Source organism: Labeo rohita, chromosome 14 (genome assembly GCF_022985175.1).
Source record: "Labeo rohita strain BAU-BD-2019 chromosome 14, IGBB_LRoh.1.0, whole genome shotgun sequence".
Lineage (NCBI taxonomy): Eukaryota > Metazoa > Chordata > Actinopteri > Cypriniformes > Cyprinidae > Labeo > Labeo rohita.
In genome coordinates, this window is record NC_066882.1 from 29,579,145 (window position 1) to 29,599,589 (window position 20,445).

General features: G+C 37.4%; 1 protein-coding gene across 1 annotated transcript; it reads left to right on the forward strand.

Annotated features, from left to right (window-relative positions):
* Positions 1-6,002: 6,002 nt before the first annotated feature.
* si:ch211-159i8.4 (matrix-remodeling-associated protein 5) lies at positions 6,003-19,543 on the forward strand. Its single transcript, XM_051127085.1, has 7 exons — positions 6,003-6,147; positions 7,834-8,060; positions 8,465-8,594; positions 8,751-9,141; positions 9,421-12,723; positions 13,786-14,689; positions 17,344-19,543. Exons 2-7 carry the CDS (start codon positions 7,873-7,875, stop codon positions 19,250-19,252), a joined length of 6,825 nt encoding a protein of 2,274 aa, XP_050983042.1. The 5' UTR covers positions 6,003-6,147; positions 7,834-7,872; the 3' UTR covers positions 19,253-19,543.
* Positions 19,544-20,445: the final 902 nt, after the last annotated feature.

The window sequence follows — 20,445 nt, forward strand, 5'->3', positions numbered from 1 at the left end:
ATTTGCGTCCTCATAAACCATAAATACCAGGAAAGTCACACACACACTACATTTATTAATTTATTCAATATATGCTTTCACTCATATGACAAATGTTCTTACGAAGTCTCACAGGTTTTGACCAACATAAGGGTGGGTAAATATTGACAGAATTTTTTGTGAACTTTTCCTTTAAGAGTGCCCAATTTGTTCTGGACATCTTTTAACTTAAAGTAATCTCCAAATCTAAAACGCATTCGTTAGTTGCTATGATCAAAGCTAGCACAATGTGATCCATCCAGCCACTTCTCTAAACAACAATCACTGTAATAAATCAAGTAATATTGATTTTGACTCAAAGAGCTTTAAAGGACAAAGGCTACATATAACTGATTGGTTCTAGAACACAAACCCGGCTGTAGCACTAATAACAGCGTACATCAGAGAGCCAAGGCAGAAAGACTCTTGATTACACACAGTGAACTTTGTCCAGCACATCAGAAAGCTTTCAGCACAAATACAGTCAGCTTCCTCTGGGAAATAATATATATCTGTGATCATTTGAGCCATATCTCACTGGTTTGTCAGGATTTTTAGGCAGGGTACCATGTTAGTTCAGCACTCATTGGTATCTTGTTCAGTCCGGTTAATGAGCAGAGAAGCCTGAAGAAATCTGAGTTCTGTGTTTGGTGGCAGCCAGAGGCTACTTGGCTCAATGCCTGCTGCCCACACTGTCCGCCTACACCAAATCTAAATCACATACTGAAATCTCAAAGATATCTTCACGCTAACCTCTCAATGTCCCTTATTAGCTAGAGTCCACTATGTTAATATCTGCTAACCCATACTAATAAACCTATGTAAAGATCAATGATATGCAGGTAATCATAGACATTCTGAAAAATCTCCATAACACAACTATTACTAGCAATACTGATTATACAAAAGCTCAAGGGACAAGTGTGTAAAGAAGAAAAGCTAAAGAGTTTTCCTAAACTGTGTACCTACTTTCTTGTGTGTGTACCTACTTACTACTAAATAGTAGGTGAAAAAAGTATGTGAAATGACAGTAGGCAGAAGTATTTGGATGATCTTCCGCATACTTTTTTTACTAAATTTTAAATGTTACTATCCTAAAAGTTTACAGGACAGGATTTGGGAATAAAAGAAACAACACAACTGATGCTCGTAGGTCACATAACAATGACAACATGAAGAATGTAGTATGTCCAGATTACATTAGAACATAAATCGACAGCAAAGTAATTATTTATACAAAATAAGTAACTATTCACAGAGTATGCAATTTTGGATGCAGCAATCACTTTTATCAGCTTTTCTGAAAGAATAGTTTAAATGTATGATTCAGTGACTCAGTCAATGGATGTGTGAAAAATAGCAAATTTTTTGTAGGTACTTCTTTTGGTTACTTTGTGACCATTAAAAATATATGTTCTATATAGTATTAATAGTATGTAAACCAGACATTCAGTATTAAATGTCATGACCTATCAGTGTAAGCGGCACATTTTTACTGCCATTCACAAATCCTTTACCATGGTCTCATGGGATGTGAAGTCCATTTTAGAAACTCATTGAAAGTAAGTGGTCATCTTGGTATTTTTTACTGTTTTATATTGCACAAAATGTGTTTCATAGAGGGAAGTGTGCATCTGCAGATGCAGCCAATCATTTTCAATTTTAATTAATCAGTTAAATGAATGATTCAGTCACTCACTCAAAAAAGTCACTTATTTTTCTCTTGAATGAATTAGCTGATTTGAACAAATAATGTAAATTGATGACTTGAATACGCACTGTAACTTTCCACCACTTGCTGCTGATACTCAAAAGTCACTCAAAAATCCCCAGCACTGATATACAGACTGACAGCATTTGGAGAGCACAAACACACACAAATGCAACAATACAAATAGTGAACTTACTTCCTTGTACTAATAGGCTAACAAAAAAATCAGTATATAAACCAATATATAAATAAATATGATTTCAAATGTAACAAAATATTGTGGCAGTGCTAGCTCATACAAAATCCGCCAACACAACGTTAGTGTGTTTTGGTTGGATGCAAGGGCATTGTTATGTTGCTGGCCCACACTCAAGTACAGCTACGTTCACACAGTAGTGTTTAAGATTGACAGCGATATTTACTATTATCTTTGACTCTCAAATTGTCCTGTTCATACAATAAAAGTGGCTAGAAATCTCTCTGTATGAGTAAATAATGTCCTACTCTCTTCCCTACTCTCACCAGCCATATGTTTTCAGCTATCCTTCATATCTATAGCATAAATATTGCTGAATGAACAACACTGCAAAGTTTAATAATAAAAATTAGGTGCTTTTCAAATCCATTGCATATTCAAGGGCCTTTTTGTCACATATTTTTCACATTAGACAAATCTTTCCCACAAAATTAGAGCAAGATGACTGAGACTAGTCATTTCTGTAAATAAAGAAAAAAAAACATATATGTTTCTGAAACCTTTTGTCAATGAAAATCAAAACCATACTGAATAAAACACAATACAAAAATACTTAGTTATATCACCACATTCCCAGCTGATAAAGTGTGCACCACCAATCACACACTTGTGCTCGAAATAGTATGTTTTCAGGCAGTTGACTAAGCTGTGATTGAATTTCTCAGTGCTCTTTGCCTCTATTCTGGCGTATAATGAGTTGTATAATGAGATATTATGCAAAGCCCCTTCTCCAGCCACCAACAGGCCGCTTCAAGCTGTTCTTATTAAAATACAAAATAACACACATTTACCATTGCATTGTTTTATGTAACATCCTTCCAAAAAGCTTTTTCATTTCACAAATACTTCCAGCGTTAACTGAAACTTGTGATTATTGCAAACTTCTTAGGCTGTGTCTAAGTCCTAAGTTTTTTTTGGTTTTTGTTTTTTTTTTGTTTTATGTATAGGCCCTCTCTCCACACCCAGTTTGTAAACTATGCGATAGAAGACCTTAGTGGGCCCCACTTGGCACAGCTGTGATTACTCTTTTAGTAGTATTAATATCGAGGCTTAAAGCTATTTGCCAGTGCTGAGAAGAATGCTGTGGGAAATAGAAGCTTATTTTTGTAATGTGAGAGCACTCACAGCCCATTAGCTTTATTCGGTGCTTGGGTTCACCTGTTTATCCTTCTAAGCTTGGTAATTAACATTTTTTTTGGTGTGTTCAAAGCGCCCAAATGAAGCCATTTAGCATGCAGTAACAATCAAAAATGTCAATTACAGTATTAAGCAATGTTTTATCACAATCTGAAGCATAATAACTAACTGGGCAAAAGATCAACTTGTTTCATGTATACTATGCTTTGATATTCTATGACTTTTTTTTTTTTTTTTTTCTGTTCAGGGAGAAGAGGCCCAATTGTGATTTGGGGCATCTCATTAGCCTACCTATTCAGGAGGTAGACAGTGTGTTCAAATGCTCTTTTTGTCCTCAGGTAAAGGTTTCTCAAGGTTTCCCTCAACTATCTGATTGTTTTGGCTCCATGCTCTGCGTTCAAATGTGACTCTGAGCTGCAGTGTAGAAAGCACCTAAATTAATTTGCCAGCTGTGGCTTAGAGACAAGGCTGGAATGATGAAAAGCATGCATTTCCTCCCGCTGTTGGAGGACAGAACCGAGAGGGAGAGGGGGATCGTGAAAAGAAAGCAAAATGAAGGATCCATATGCGCCTCACAGGGTGCGAGAAAGGGAGGAATGCAGCCTTATTGATGGGCACACACTGACAGGACGGCAACAATGTATTGTTTGTGCACTGCTAGCACAGGTTTTTGTAGTGTTATTATGTAATATTAATATGGTATCATTTTCAGAGAGAGAGAGAGAGCGAGAGAGAGAAAGACAGAGAGAGACTAACTGATAAATATAGATAGACAGATAGATAGACAGATAGATAGATAGATAGATAGATAGGGGGAAAAATATTGATTTTTAGATCCAAAATCCAAAATAAAATAATTTATGGCCGTGTGTTAATCTGGGAAGATAATCTAAATACCTGATCTTCTCTGTTTTAAGAGGGGATATGGGGTTTCGGTTAAAGTATGCTTTGTCTAGCAGTTTGGGTTGTTTAAAAAAGGACCCATGAGATAAGTGCTACCTGTCATTCTGTGTGATAATTTAGAGGTATGGCTTGACAAGAAATTGTTCCAGGTTCAATACAAGCTCTATGATTACAAAACAAATCTGACTTGTCCCTCAGTTTGTAAAAACAAGCAAAAACCTTGTGTACAGTAATGCACTTACAATTTGTCTAAGGGGAAATGCACTTGGTTAAATATTATAAAACATACTGTTTTCTGAAAACCACAATCTATAGGCGCCTATCTATAGGCGACTTTTACATTTTAGTGCCTGTTTCTTGTTTTCCCCATGTCTAGATTGATCCCATGTTTACCAATTATGATCACCTGTGTCTTGTTCAGTTTCTTGTTATCATGTGTGCATTTCAGCCCTCTGTTTGGTTTTTAAGCATTGTACATTTTGGTAGAATTCACATAATATGAATGCATATAAAATAACCACCTTGTAAAATAGGTCAATTTTCCTGTGAGTTCAGGTTTACTTATTTGGGGGTACAGCCATTTGATGTCCAAAATCATAGGGCACTTATTTAATGACAAAAATGCACTTCAATAACAAGTGTACATCAGATATACTTTGAAGGGACAGCTGCCAAAGGATACACATGCCCTCTGAGTATCGCGTCAAAAATTTCTACCACTCAAACATTAAGTGAAATATGTTTGGAGTAATGTAGAAAATAGGAAATGGGTTATAGGACGCGCTCTCGTTGTTTCATCCAAATGCAGCTGGCACCATCTTGTGTCAGTTATCAGTTGTAGTGAAAATGACCTCAGATGACTTAATTTCAATACTGTAGTATTGTTACAGTGTTCATCTTGTTGCTAGGCAGACTGTCTTGTGCAATATAGTGGACTATTTTTTCTTTGTGGAAGCCTTACAACAACATACAGATAAAACAGCATTATGTTATTTGCTGAGTTGTATGTACAGTTGAACATTATCAGATTATTGACCAGCACACTGTACATAATTCATACCTTTTTTTACTAACCTTGTCTGCTGCCAAGGCTATAATAATGTAAAACCAGCAATTTTCCCATGATACACAGTATACCAGAACTGTGAAAAATAGTCCATACACCTAAATCAGTAGTCAAACTACAAAAATAGACTATTTATACAAAAGAGTTCATATAAGTACTTTAATAAAATAATGTACTAGGCTTCCACTGTAAATGCACTACTGAGGGACACGTCAAAATAATTTTCTGTGCCATCTGACAACATTCCACAGATGCTGTTGACAACCAAACCAAAAATGATTGGGAACCTAAAACTTTCATTTAATTGACAAGTGTATTTACCCTAGGTTACCCAATGATCACGATTATTGTGCTTTTCTGACAGTGAACTTTCATGTTACTTTTTCCAAGTAAATTATGTTATGACTAACTGATTTGATAAATATTTTGTAAACAATAGTTTTGTCACTGGCAATTAGTCTTCTGTGCATTAATTATGCTTTAGAAAATAAGCTCTGGTGGCCTTTTAAAAGTTCACAGAACAACAGCTGGAGACAGAGCAAAGGGGGAAATGATAAACAGAATGTGAATGTCTGAAACACAATAGAGTGTGAGTGAGACACACTGAGGTGAGCATGTGTGTGTACATGCATACACTCATTAATCTGTTTAAAAATGAGAAAACAAAACAGTGAGTAAGAAAAGAGTGGTGTTAGAAGAGAGCAAAGGGTACAATAAAAAAGAGAAACATCATGAAAGAAACAGCTTCAGCTACAGCACAGGTAATGGAGGAAAAGAGGGGATGGATGTAAGCCAAGTCTCTCAGCATTCCCTCCCCCTGTACAGGCCAGCTCAGAGGAGGAGTGTAGGTGGGAGTTAAGCACTTCTCCAGATGTAGTTGACTGCTGCTCTTGGAGTCTGACTTTCTCCAGATAAGCCTCCATCACTCAGAGTTCCCAACAGTTCTTGTTTAGTCAAGGACAGGGATAAACTAAATTACGGAACTTTTGCGAGTCATCTGCAAACAATTACACACTTCGTCTTCACCTGTAACGTTTTCCCAACAGGAATCTTGAGGTAAGGTGTGATATTTGTTCCAAGATACTCATGTTGAGATCTGTCTCAGCATCTAATTATCAGAAATAGCATGCCATTTTTTTTCTTCAGAACTTTCTTGGTCATAAATTTTCTAGTGCATATTGAAAAGTTCACTGTAGTTCCTCTTGGACATTAGGGAGAACTTTGTGGTTTCGTTAGAATCTGAGTTGATCTGAATTTTGTCCTATTCAAATAAATTCACATAAATTTTGACTTATGACCTAGCATATTAAACAAAACTGAAGCCTGAGCAGAAGTTAACTTCAGAAGAGGTGTTGAGGTTTGATGATCTTAAAATATCAGTGATATAGTTATGTATGAATTCAGTTAATATTTTAAAAGTGAAGTAAATCTCCATCTGAGGTCCAGGGCAATCAGCCAGTATTCCACAGTAATTCAAGTCACCAGAGATTAATTTGAATTCATTTTAACATAAATTATGCTGTTAAAAGTCAAAACAAAACTAATTTGTATAAAAAATTTATATTGCTAGAGACCCTTTCATTTGCAAGATATAGGAAACTTATGAGTGTGCTTTATTGCATAAGCTACCACTAAAATGTTTCTTCAGGAAAGAGAAATATTAATGTAAAACATGAGTTTAGGTTTAGGTGGAGTGCAAGCAGTTTTCTGTGAAAAATTTAATGCATTCAAATACCAAGCCAGAAAATACTGGATGTAAATTGTTCGGTATGCTTACAGGCCCATGTTGCAAACAGCATGAAAGAGACAGGAATGTGGTGGGAATAAAACTGTCCAAAATGGTCTGAGTCATCATGGGTCATTATCAGACCTCTGTCAGATGAATAAATCATGTCTGACGGTTCACCTTTTAGCCACCCTGCACTGAACAACAGATATGAGCAACCTAATCTGGCAGAAAAGTAATAAAAATGCAAAACAGGGCACCATCTTTCTGTTCCTTGGAATTTAAATATTATTTTATTTTTATTTAGGAAGTGCAACAATTGTCTTCTTCCACTTAAATGTGGTTTGCGTAATTAAGCTATGAGTGAGTTGCCAGCTCGTGGTAGGAAATCCATGCAATGCTCTTCCTGAGACAAACACTTGAGCAGTGATTTATTTTGTGTGGGCTCAGCAGCTCTGTGGAGGAGGACAGATAATACACTTTAAAATACCATAACAACCAATATAATTGTTGTATGTACAAAACACTATATATTAATAAATATGTGCAGTAATCATTAAATCAAATTATGTTGCAGAGTCTACAGATTAATATAGTATTGAATTATTTTGTGAAACAATCTGCTTGCACTGTGTTTTTATTATAATGGATTACATTAAATGTTTAACGTATCAAATAAACTGATATGTAATATATTCCTTCAATTAGAATTATTCTCTCAAAGAGACATGCATGGTTAAAACTCATGACAGACTAACAATATGTTGCAATATGTTATGTGTGCGAGGCATTGGCACAACTTTCAGAGGTTGATGAGTCATCACACTTCAGGAGTATTGTCACATGACATCTAAAAAGCTTATATGAGACATTCCACATCAATTTAAATGTTAAGTGATTTGCGTGCTTTATTAATTATTTTTAGCTTCTGCAAGTAAAATTGCAGACTGATTGCTACTACTTGATCTGCATTAACATTTTTTATATTGTATGTGATGTTAAACTCTGCTTTGCAGTCAAACTGTTCCTAAATCAGATAATGGCATGAGAGGGACATGGCTCCAGTGGGTGTACCTGCTCTCTTAATGTTGGCATCTTGCCTGCTGTTCATCTTGCCCTCATGCCTCTATGCATGTCCGAGGTCCTGCAGTTGCCCCAGCCCTAAAGAGGTGCACTGTACCTTCCGTCACCTGCCCTCTGTGCCACAAAACCTGCCCCAGGACACACAGAGACTCAACCTAGGGTAGGCTGCAAGAAGAAGAAAAAATTATTGTGACACTTTGTGGTTGTAAAATGTTGAACAGTTCTGTATGATTTTTTTCTATGGAACCCCCTCATGGAAGTCAGTGGTAGCCAGAACAGTTTGGGTACCAGAATTTGTGTGTGTGTGTGTGTGTGTGTGTGTGTGTTGCACAGGTTGGAACTAGAGGAGAACTGGTTTCATAGAGCACCTAAAAATCTAAAACCTAAAAACTCCAAATGTATAAAAGTCATAGCATTTAAATATGGCCCGTTTACCAAGTAAAATTAAGTAAATGATATTCAGAATTGGTGTTGATTACTCTGTATCTCACAAAATTAGAGGGTAACCGATGTGATATGTTTAAAGCTAACATTTTCCCACAACTCTCTTTGTTTACTGTAAAGCTATAACAGTGTTGGGACGGTTGGGTCTTCAGATTTTGCAAACCTGCGGCAACTGGAAATGCTCATGCTCCATGGAAACGATATCTCCTCCATCTCTTCCGGATCCTTTTACCACCTCCGTTCCCTCCAGGTATAAATTCATAAATGTTAATATGAGATGCACATTAAACAAAGTATACTCAACTAATGTACTGTAGCATCTTCGTGTCTCTAGTTATCTATAAAAGTGTTTAAATAGTTAAGATACATTGCATTGGGGTATAATTGATGTTCTTTATTGGCACAGATACTCAAGTTGAGCTACAACAAACTCAAAAGAGTTGACCCCAGTTTGTTCGAGGGCTTGACCAGCCTTGTACGGCTTCATTTAGACCACAATCTCATTGACTTCATTGAGCCTTTTTCATTTAATGGACTCACATCATTGAAGTTACTGCAGCTGGAGGGGAACCGACTGCAGGACCTCCACCCTCACACATTTATTACCGTCTCAGTCCTGGGCACATTTTGGAGTTCAGGACTGCGACATCTGCACCTGGCAGACAACAAACTAGAATACCTGCTTCCAGGAACTCTGCAGCACTTAGACAGGCTAGAAGTCCTCTCTCTGCATGGAAACCCCTGGGCCTGTGACTGCCACTTACGCTGGCTCTTGGAGTGGGACAAAAATCATGAGGGTGAAACTTCTTTGATTGTTTTTTTCCAACCTTTGCACCACTCACTCAGAATTGTATATAATGGCAATGAAAAAAAATAATACCATTGCATACAAATATATAGAACTTCACATATAGTGTTCATACATCATTTACTCAAAATTGTTACATTTATCATCACTGTCTTAGATGCATTGTGTTGTTACATTAAATTCACGGTTAAATGAGTACACCTGACTCTACTGACTGCAAATAACTGAAAGAATTTTTTATTTACATTTTCTCTCCCTCTATTTCTAGGAGTTATTAAGTGCAAAAAGGACCGTGACTCTGGAGATGCTGACAACTGTGTTGCATGTGCTTCACCAAAGCCTTTGAACAACAGCCATATCTTGGAGCTTTCAACCAATCAGCTCACCTGTGACCAACCCTCCCTTCAATCCCCACTTAAAATTGGGGAGAGTAGCATGTGGGAAGATCAGGAGCCAGATGCCCCCTACATCAAGGACCTGGAGCATCCTCTTGGCCACCTGACCTTCATTCTCTCTGACAGTCATGGGAATCGGGCACACGTGGCTTGTAATGTAACACATCCTGTTGAAGACACTACCATGGTGTGGGAGCCAATGAGGAGAAAAGATGAGATTGTTGTAAATGTGACTCTTCTGACATTTCTGGAGTGTGAGATCGATAGAGATGCTCTTCAGAACCTGTGGCGGTTGGTTGCCTACTACTACGAAAGCCCAGCCATTTTGGAACGGGGAACCAGACTTGGGAATTCTTCAAAGGTGACTTTTCAGTACTCTCAAGCCACTCATGACGAATCACCGTATTTTACAGAGCTCAAAGGACACTTAATGGCTGAACCAGCCTGGCTTTTACAACCAAGGGTCACCCTTCAGCTGAACAGGCGCAAAACAACAACTAAAAAACTGGTGCTGAACTTCTCTACTTTTATATCAAAGCACATCACTGGAAGAGGGGATGAGGAGGATGTAGTCTCCTCCTGGGCTATGATCCAAAGAGGAGTCCCGGGGAGAATCCAGTCAGTGCTAGAACACTCTGAGGTCAGTCTGGATTGTAGTGTGCTAAGCTCAGGGCATCAGCCTGTGGAGTGGATGCTTCCAGACTTAACAACAGTGGATCAAACTGATTCTCGTAAGATAAGGTTGGAGAATAACAGGCTAGTTATCAAAAACACAAGTATTGCAGACTCCGGACTATATCATTGCTTCGTGAGGACTGACACTAATGTGGACATCGTCACCTATAGACTCACAGTCAGAATGCGCCTCTTAAGTCCCAGTGATTTAAATGGAAAGCAGATCTCTGTGGAGAATGGGGACACTCTTAGTCTTCCCTGTTTAGTAACTTCCCCTCATCCAATTGAGACAAGATGGTTCCTACCAAACAATCAGATTCTCAAAGCATCAGATATGAAACAAAGGGTGTATGTATCACAAAACAACACTTTGATTCTCAAAAAAGTCACTTACGAGGATGCCGGAGAGTATAGCTGTTTAGCAGCTAATCTCTATGGGACTGATATGTTGTCTCATCTAATTGTTGTTACTGGTGAAAACGAAGAAGCACAAAGAAGTGTTACCGTATCCAAGGATGAATTACTGCTTTTTGAGAGCGAGGACAGTGAAGGGTCAGGATATGAAGAAATCCAACGACCAACTGCTAAACTCACACCTCAGAGGGTTGATGGAAAACACAGAGGTGGCACTGTCCGACAAAATGCAAAAGGAAAGAAAATCAAAGAGGGTGTGAGAAAACCTAATAACTCGGTCAAAGAGCTTGATCCCAGCCGCTGGGAGCAGATTCTTGCAAAAGCTAATGCTAAATTCTCAACCATGCCACCAGTTACAACACATATAGAAGTGACAAAAATATCGAAAACAGTGACAGAGTCTTCATTGATTACAACCACCAAACTTTTGGCAGCTGATGCCATTAAAACTACTAAAACAAATGTAACAGCTAGCAGTACCAGCACAAGTTCAAGCATCCAAAATTCCAGTGTGAAACAGCTGGAACCACCGTCCCATAATGAGCATGTACAACAAGAAATTACACAGGAAGAAAAATCAAAACACAAGACAAGTGATTATAACATTTCAGATTTGACTTTAGAACACATAGACTCAACAACAGTACCTGAATATGAGACACAGCTAGTAAAACAGGTGGACAGACACACAATTGAAGAGAAAATAAGGGCTAACAATAATTCCATCTGGAACCAAAGACGAAGATTCCCATATAGGCAGCGCAGGCCACCATCACGTAGACCACGTCCAAAGAGACCAAATTTCACTCTAGCTCCCTCTACAGCAGTACCATTCACTCATACTCCAGTCAAGACACTAATGCCTAAAAGTAGTGTAACAATGACCACTAACTCTTATACTCCAGCCCAAAACAAACCATCAATGACTTCAGAAGTTTCTCCTTTACATTACCCAGCAACCAAAAGCTTAGCCATGGCAGTCACAGAGGATCCTCTTAATGTGCCTACAACAATATTCAGAAAAGATGAAAAGCTTTATAAATTTGAAGGCAAAACAAATCACAGTGAGTTAGTTCAGCTTGTAAGTACAACATCTCTGCAAGAAAATGAAGCTGTTCTTTCTACACTTGCTACACCCATACAGATCAACAGGTATGGACATGAAAACAGAGAGATCATTATGAAAACTAATAGCCAGGCAAATGAGGATAAGACAAGGCAGATTTCAGCAACTGCCAGCCCTAATCTTCAAATCAGCAACATAAATCCTCCAGAGACAAAAAGAACACATGCGACTGAGAAACCAGCCTTAACTAATGCAGACCGACAGAGAGTTTACAACTGGGCAATGCATCCTGAAGGAGTACCTATCCACCCCTGGTTAATCCAAAAGTATACCCCAAAAAAACATATCTCAATTACACCCCATCCCTACACTCAGTCTCCCATCTGGCCTACAGTTCGTAGCTCAAAGCACCACCACTCCCAAGACAAAACTTGGTATTTCCTTCAAACAGGTGGCAGGGGTGCAGGGGTCACCAATCGGCCTGAAATCACAGCTCAAACAGCAAAGCCCACAGTTTATATTTCTGGGTCAGTGACAGCTTCCGCTGCGAGGACCATAGCGCCACATGTCAGTTCATCTCGTGTGCATGACCACTTACTTTTCAACAGGCTCAGAAACAGATATAGACAGTCACAGCTTGATGCATATCGACTAGCCCAGCTTGGAAAGCTTGTCACTTCTAAGCCAAGGACATATCATCCCACCCCACAGCCTCACCAAGCTCCAAATGTCCCAAGCATCTACAAGCCTGTGACTCTCCCATCCGTCCTAGCATTTACAAACAAACCAACTTCCACAGCTAGTGCACCATATGGTAGTCGCTGGCACTACAGTCAGTTTGGAGCAAAAAAACTGAGCACGGCTATTCCCTTTCCAAACATGATGGGCAATGGCGTCAAACCCAGGATAACAGCAACTGAAGCTGTTACTGTATCTGCTTTAGCAGAGACAGATGTGCTCTTGTTTTGTAGATCATCTGAGGACCCCAAACCTATTGTTTCATGGACCAAAGTTTCAACAGGTTAGGTGAATCTTCATTACATAACTTTTATGGATATACCTGTCTGAATGGAGGATGATTCTCCTTTTCAGAGCAGCATATATTTGATAGCTTAAGAAGATAAAACCAAATTGGTGGTTATAGAGGTAGAACCATTATTTCTTAGGCCAGCTATATAAGCCAAATTCAATGTGTACATTCAAATTTGCATTTTGTATAAATCATAGCCATAAAATATATAGATACATGTCTAATATAGAGTCAGAGTAGCTTTATTGTCATTTCAGCTCTATATAGCCTGCACACAGTGAAACATAGCTCTAGGACAATGGAGCTACATAAGACAGCACAATGACAAGGACTACAAAAATAAACTGTAAATAATTTAAATTACATTAAATAGGCTAAAACAAGAGAGTTAAATGAGAACTAAAAAAAAGAAAAGATGGAAAATAAGAACAAACAGGAATTGAACATTTAAATGCTGACTTCACAAGAGTACATAAAGCGCAAATGTATACATGGCATACATGGTATACGTTTTTTTTTTTTTTTTTTTTTTGATTACTGCATGCAACTGATTGACTCTGGAGTGCAGCTGAAGTCAAATATCAGCTTATGCTAATTATGAAAATAGCTGCAGCTATTTAATTACAAAAAAGTATTTGTAATCACTGAATAAAAGTAAACGGGACTTTTGTGTTTGAATTAGTCGTTGAAAGGCTGCAATCAGTAATACATGTAAAAAGAACTTGCATATACAACACTTACATATTTGACATAAATTGGATCATGTCATACAGGTAAATGTTTGGTTAAATTATAACAGATAAATTTGGATTGTCCTAGAGGTCAATCTACATCCCCCCGTTCTGGAATTTCACTAGCAGCTACAAAAAAAAGGCTAAATGACATCATTGTGAAAGATATACATAATTCAAATCAAAACATATAGTATGGGAAATACCTCCAACTGTGCTAATTGTTTTAGAATGAGTCAAACAGTTCAAGAACTGTTGGACATTATTTGATTAATCTATTGATGTTTTTTTGTTGTTTTTTTTTCCAACTCTGTTGGAACAGGTGCAACAATTCAGACCAACACAAAACTTGGACAAAGATTTGAGGTCCTTTCAAATGGTACTTTTGTGATTAAGAATGTCCAGCTGCAAGACAGAGGCCAATACCTTTGCACTGCTCAAAACAAATTTGGTTCAGACAGCATGGTGGTTACACTTGTTGTCCAGACTCAGCCTCCAAAAATCATGAGTTCAAGGGACAGAGATGTCTCAGTGTTTCTGGGAAACCCAGTCAGCTTGGACTGTATTGCGGTGGGTAAACCAGTAGCTCAAATTTCATGGATTCTTCCAGATAGGACGTTTGTGCGAGACATTGGTACCCTTGACAGAAGAGTATCTCTTTTTCCAAACGGAACACTGAGTATTCATTCAGCAAACTTTTCTAATAAAGGTGACTATAAGTGTATTGCCAGCAATGCAGCAGGAGCTGATACACTCACGTACCATATTCGTGTTGCCGCTCTGCCTCCAATAATTGTTGAGGTTTCACATGAGACTATATTTATTAATGCTGGAAGAAACGTATATGTCGATTGCACTGCTAAAGCAGAGCCATTCCCTCTAATTAAGTGGGTTCTCCCTGACGGTTCACAAATGAAACCCACACAGTTTATTGGAAGCCGGATATTTTGTTTTCCAAATGGAACACTTTATATAAAGAACATCAGTCCCAGTGATTCAGGGAGGTATGAGTGCTCAGCAACCAATCCAGTGGGCTTTGCTAAAAGAACGGTGCAGATGGATGTTAGGCAAGAGGCTCCAGGCCCCTGGAAAGGCCTATATCAGCAACACAGTGTCACAGCAACATATGGATCCACAGTTTTCCTGCATTGTCCAGAGTCAATTGGTTCCCACAGAGGTACAGTCTGGAGACTCCCATCCAAAATGATTCTGGAACATCAGTACAGGTACATGTTTAATGCTTTTAAAGACAAGCTAAAAAAAAAAAGAGAAAAAAAAAAAAAAGAAACTGTCTAGTTAGATTTGACCATTTCTTCTAATTGAAATAATGAAGAGTTTTTCTGCTTAATAATGTGGGAGCTTGTTTTCCCTTTAAACCACCCCATACAGATAGACTGTTTAAGTCAACCCATCACAACTTTATTGTCATTTTATCTTTTAAGATAGTTTTACTTTTCTCATTTTGGGTAATTATTGTTTCTCTCTGTTCACACCATGCAGTCTGGCATACACTCTCAAACTCACAGCAAGCCAACTTCATCACCTGTGTAATTTAAGAAATGTATGGTGTAGATTAAACAAGCAGTCTGTCTCAGACTGCAATGCCCAAACAACCCCTGCTGATCCAGACAATACAGTAACTGAGCGAGACGCAAGGGCAATTTGTCTACTTCAGATGCTTATTCATCTATACAACAGGCTACTTAAAGCAATCAGATATGAGATAACAAATGCATTTAACATTAGTCACTCATTATTATGTCTATAACTAAAATGAATCAAAATTAAATTAGGTTTAAAAAAATAAATAAATAAATAAACAAATTTGTATAATGCCATGGGTATTACACTGATAAAACAACATAAACATATTTCATGAGGACATTTCCTCATGGTCCCCATAATTAAAACAGCTTAAAAACATGCTAAACAATGTTTTCTTAAAAATCTAAAAACACAGAAAGTTTTGTGTGAGAGGTATAGGGTACGGTTAGTGTAAGGGGATAGAAAATACAGTTTTTACAGTATAAGAATCATTACGCCTATGAAGGGTACCCATAAAACATAAAAAACAATGTTTGTGTGTGTGTGTGTTAGTGTTTGTGTCTGCGTGAAAGAGAGATGTCAGTAAAACATGTGTAAACTAGTTTGATCTCCAACCCTGCTCCTGGACAGCTACCTTCCTCCAGACTTCAGTTCCAATGCTAATCCAATACACCTGTCTATAATTATCAAGTAGCCCTGAACACCTTGATTAGCTGGTTCAGATGTGCTTATCTGGGGTTGGAGCTGAAATCTGCAGGATGGCAGCTCTCCAGGAAAAGGGTTGGAGACCCCTGTTTGCTCTGAACTATGAGTAGTCCACAAATATTCTTTATCTCTGTTTTCTCTCGTTCTGTAGCTGTACTTATAAATCATTCTGTATATTTAAATCTTTAAAACTCAAGGCTTTTTCAAAATCTTTAAACAAAGCTTGGTCATCTCAACATTCAAAGTTTGTCTTAACAAACTTCCTTTACTATTTAAAATAACAGATATATGAATTTATTTGGATTTTATTTTATTTGTACTGCCTTACATTCAAATTCAAATTCCAAGTCTGCATCTTGTTTCCTACCTTTTTTGTTGTTGTTGTTGTTTTTGTTATTATTATTATTACGATGATTTGAAGATTAAGTATCCATCACAAAACAAAAATATATGGGAATATACTGTAAAATATAATTTGATATATTACGGAACACATTTCCATATACTGGAAACCTGTGCTTATATTTTTCCATATATTGACCATATACATTGACCATATGGCTATATTTATTTATTTATTTATTTATTTATTTCTAGGCCAGTGGGCACAGGCAATATGGTGATTATGCAAACAATGAAAGGGTCAAACCTTTAAACTGTTATCGATGACATTTGATACTTAAAAAAGGGTTTCCAGGTGGCTTCAAAGCCAGCAATGCTATCAAAAAGATTGTGTATAAGTCTCTCTAAATGTAACTACTAGAAAGTTTAGAAAGCCAGGATTTAAAAAGTGGTTTTGATGAATATGGCTACATATTGATACAAATAAAAATATTTACAAATGAAGACAAAAATAGCATTAAATGTAATATTCATAAAGTTTAAAAGGGTTTTCATAGAGCCTGTGGTTAGGCTGATGACTGGCTGAACAACATATGTTATTTTATTTAAAAAATAATGGCTGTGCACTCTTCAGCACAGTGATAGTTTTTTTGCTAAATACTTTAGCACATGCATGTGTGCTAGTGCTATTGTTGATATATAATTGATATATAATTTAAATCATTATAAAATTTAAGAAATGTATATTTCTATATATGATTTATATACTACATGCATAAATATGTTCACTACACAGGCAGCACCATCTCTTATTACATGTACATCTATATGTTACAAAGTGTATTACTGAATATAAAATTGCAGACATTATGATATAAATAAATATATTGTCACATGTAAGAGCAATTCCTTATGTATTATTCAGTATTGCAATGCATTAACACAATGTATTATTCTGTATATTTTCAATATACCATTAAATCAGTTAATAATAATCATTCATATATAAAGAAAAATATTTGCTGTATGTAATCACATAATTACATATCACATAATCTGAAAAAAAAAAAAAACATACAGTCTGTTTTTGTTCTTATAAAATGTCTCAGTTTCTCTTATTATACAATAGGACAAGCAACATTTAAAAGGATATGGAAAAGAAATTGCACAGCGTGTAATAAGCTAGCTTGAAAAGAATTCTGTGAGCTCTTTTATTCTATCATAGGTAATGACTATGAAAGAGTTCAGCTGTCATAAAGATGTAAACAATTTCTCTTTTTGTTTTCAGTCCACAAAGACACATCACTGCTTTCCCCAATGGCACTCTGAGAATTCTGAGACTGACTGAGAAAGATGGAGGCAATTATCTGTGCATGTATCAAAGACCGAATGGTGAGGACATGGAGCTGTTCCAAGTAGAGGTTCTCATGAGGCCACCAAAGATAGAAAACACTGGGGCACAACATAAAAGAGTTGCTAATGGAGACAACTTCCTGGTGGACTGTGTAGCTTCTGGCCTTCCGGACCCTGAGGTTTCATGGAGCCTCCCAGATGGCACCATGATCAACAATGCCCTCCAGTCGGATGACAGCGGAACCCGTAACCGGCGCTATATCATCTTTGGGAATGGAACGCTTTTGTTGCAGCAAATGGGAAAGAAGGATGAAGGCAATTACACGTGCTACGCTAAGAACACCCTGGGGGAGGATGCAATGAAAGTAAGTGTCCAAGTGGTGCCAAACTCGCCTCAAATACCTTCTAAAGAGCAGGTATCTATGTGGGCACCTTTCGGGCAATCAGCCCAAATGAAGTGCGATGCTACAGGTGTGCTACCACCTACGATCATCTGGATCTCACCAAGGAATGAGATAATACCCTCATCTTCAGTCAAATACCAAATGCTAAATGATGGGACTCTGATCATTAAAAAACTGACTTTGGCTGACCAGGGAAAGTACGCCTGTGTTGCACGGAACCCAGCCGGAGATAACATCAAGAATGTGAACCTTCTAGTTGAGATTAAAGGGCCACAAATCAACGGACACAGTGGACGAAAAGAGAGCAAAATTTTAGCAGTGTATTACCAGACCTTGCTGCTGGACTGCAAAGCAGAGGGTATGCCTGAACCACAGATCACCTGGACCACACCTTACGGCATGTCTTTCCCTACTCCATATTTGGGAGGTAGGTTCCAAGTCCATAGGAATGGCACTCTTGAATTGAGGGGCATTCGAAAGACTGATGAAGGTCGGTTTCTGTGCACAGCCAAGAATTACTTAGGGGAATCAAGCCTAGCAGTTGACCTCGAAGTTGCATCACTTGCTGAGAAGCCAAGCTTTCCAGTGCCAAACATAGAGGTTCTTCCTCTCAAAGCAGATGGTGATGACATGTCTTTGGAGTGTCGTGCTACAGGAAAACCAAAGCCAGAGTTTCTCTGGATTCTACCCAATGGAACAGCACTGAATCCAGGCATAAAACTTCAGAGGTTCATTCACTACCTGGGAAATGGGACTTTACACATTACGCAGCCAGGTATCACTGACAAAGGTGTATATCGATGCCTGGCTAAAAATGTAGCTGGACAAGCAGAAAAGCGCTATGCTTTAGAACCTGGACAGAAGCCTCAAATTAGAAGTCCAGCTGCAACAATGAAGATTTCGTTTGGACAGACACTAAATATGCCATGCAATGCGGATGGTTGGCCTCAGGCAACAATTACCTGGACTCTTCCAAATGGCCTGGTCTTGGACAAGCCTCAAGTTATTGGAAGAGTAACATACTTATCTAACGGCACACTTCAGATAAAAGAAACATCCAAATCTGATAGAGGAACGTATACCTGCAAAGCCACAAACACCTTTGGGTCATCAACATTGTCATATCCAGTAAGTGTTATGGTGTTTCCACCTCAAATCACTCATGCTCCACCTTCAATAACCAGAGTTAATAGGGGGTCTCCAGTGATTCTGAACTGTATAGCTGCTGGCATACCCAAACCAGACATTTCTTGGACTTTGCCTGGACGTACCACACTTGTACCCAATAACCGCTTCACAGCACAGGGTGGAATTCACATGACAGAGGAGGGACATTTGGTCATACAGGACCCAGGCCTCATGAACTCAGGGATTTACAAATGTAATGCTAGAAATGCCTTGGGAACAGACTTCAAAGCAACATACCTTCAAGTGATCTGAGCAATAGACAGAAATCCATTAGGTCATGTAGCATTTAGCTTTGAAATTAGGAAAAATAAATGGGCATTTTCTTTAAAAATATAAATCATACTTATAAAATGCACCAAAGCACTTAAATACCCCCAGCAATGTTGTTAAATTACATTTTTCCTTTTGTTTTTGTAAACAGCCATGGATTGTTATCTTTGGATCTGCCCATTAATTGACCCAAAGGATAAGATTTCTTTACTATTCTGTAATTAATTTATGAAATTATTGGTTTGTACATATTTATATATTCCACAGATTAAACTGAATAATTTTTACATACTTTTTTTTTTTTTAACACAAATTGTAAATAAAACATTCCAGAATGTCTGTGATTTGTCTGATATGTTCTGTCTGTTGAATTTTTTGCATTCTTCACTGCATTAGAACAAAATAGCCTTGTCAGAACAAGGCCTTGTATGGTACAAATGTTGGCATTGTGGTAGCTGTCCAAAAAAATAAGACAAGATCACAATTATGTAAGACACGTACTGCCACATTGGGCAAAGAAATACTTATATTTGATTTTTGGTCTTTAATCTTTAATTTCAAGTCAAGTCACATAGTGTTTTAAACAATACAGATTGTCCAAGCAGCTTCACAATAATGCGAACATAACAAAAACAGAAACATTTTAAAATGCAAAATTCATCAATTATAAAACAAAATCAATTATGAAGGCAGCTTTATAGAAAACTATAGAGACATTATTCACCTCAGTTTAGTGCAACATTGTTTGAGTTCAGTTCAAAGTCTGTGTTAGTTGCAAAGTTTAAATTTAATTCAGATGTAAAGAAGCTCTAGAGAAAGCATTAATATTTTTATTATTATTATTATTATTATTATTATTATTATTATTATTCAGTGTAAGTCATTTCACAGTTGATTGAAATTCAGTTCAATAACAGTGTTGGTATTGCAAAGTTGTCATTATTGAGCTCAATTCCTAAATTTTGCTATCATCTTATAGTGTCATTGCAGTCAAACATAATATTCTCTCTCTCTCTCTCTCTCTCTCTCTCTCTCTCTCTATATATATATATATATATATATATATATATACTGTACAGTACAAGCAAAAATACAAAATTACTAGGCAAACAAAAGCAAGCCCCAACTTAATAAATCCATATGCATAGCATCTGTGCATCCCCACAGGAAACAAA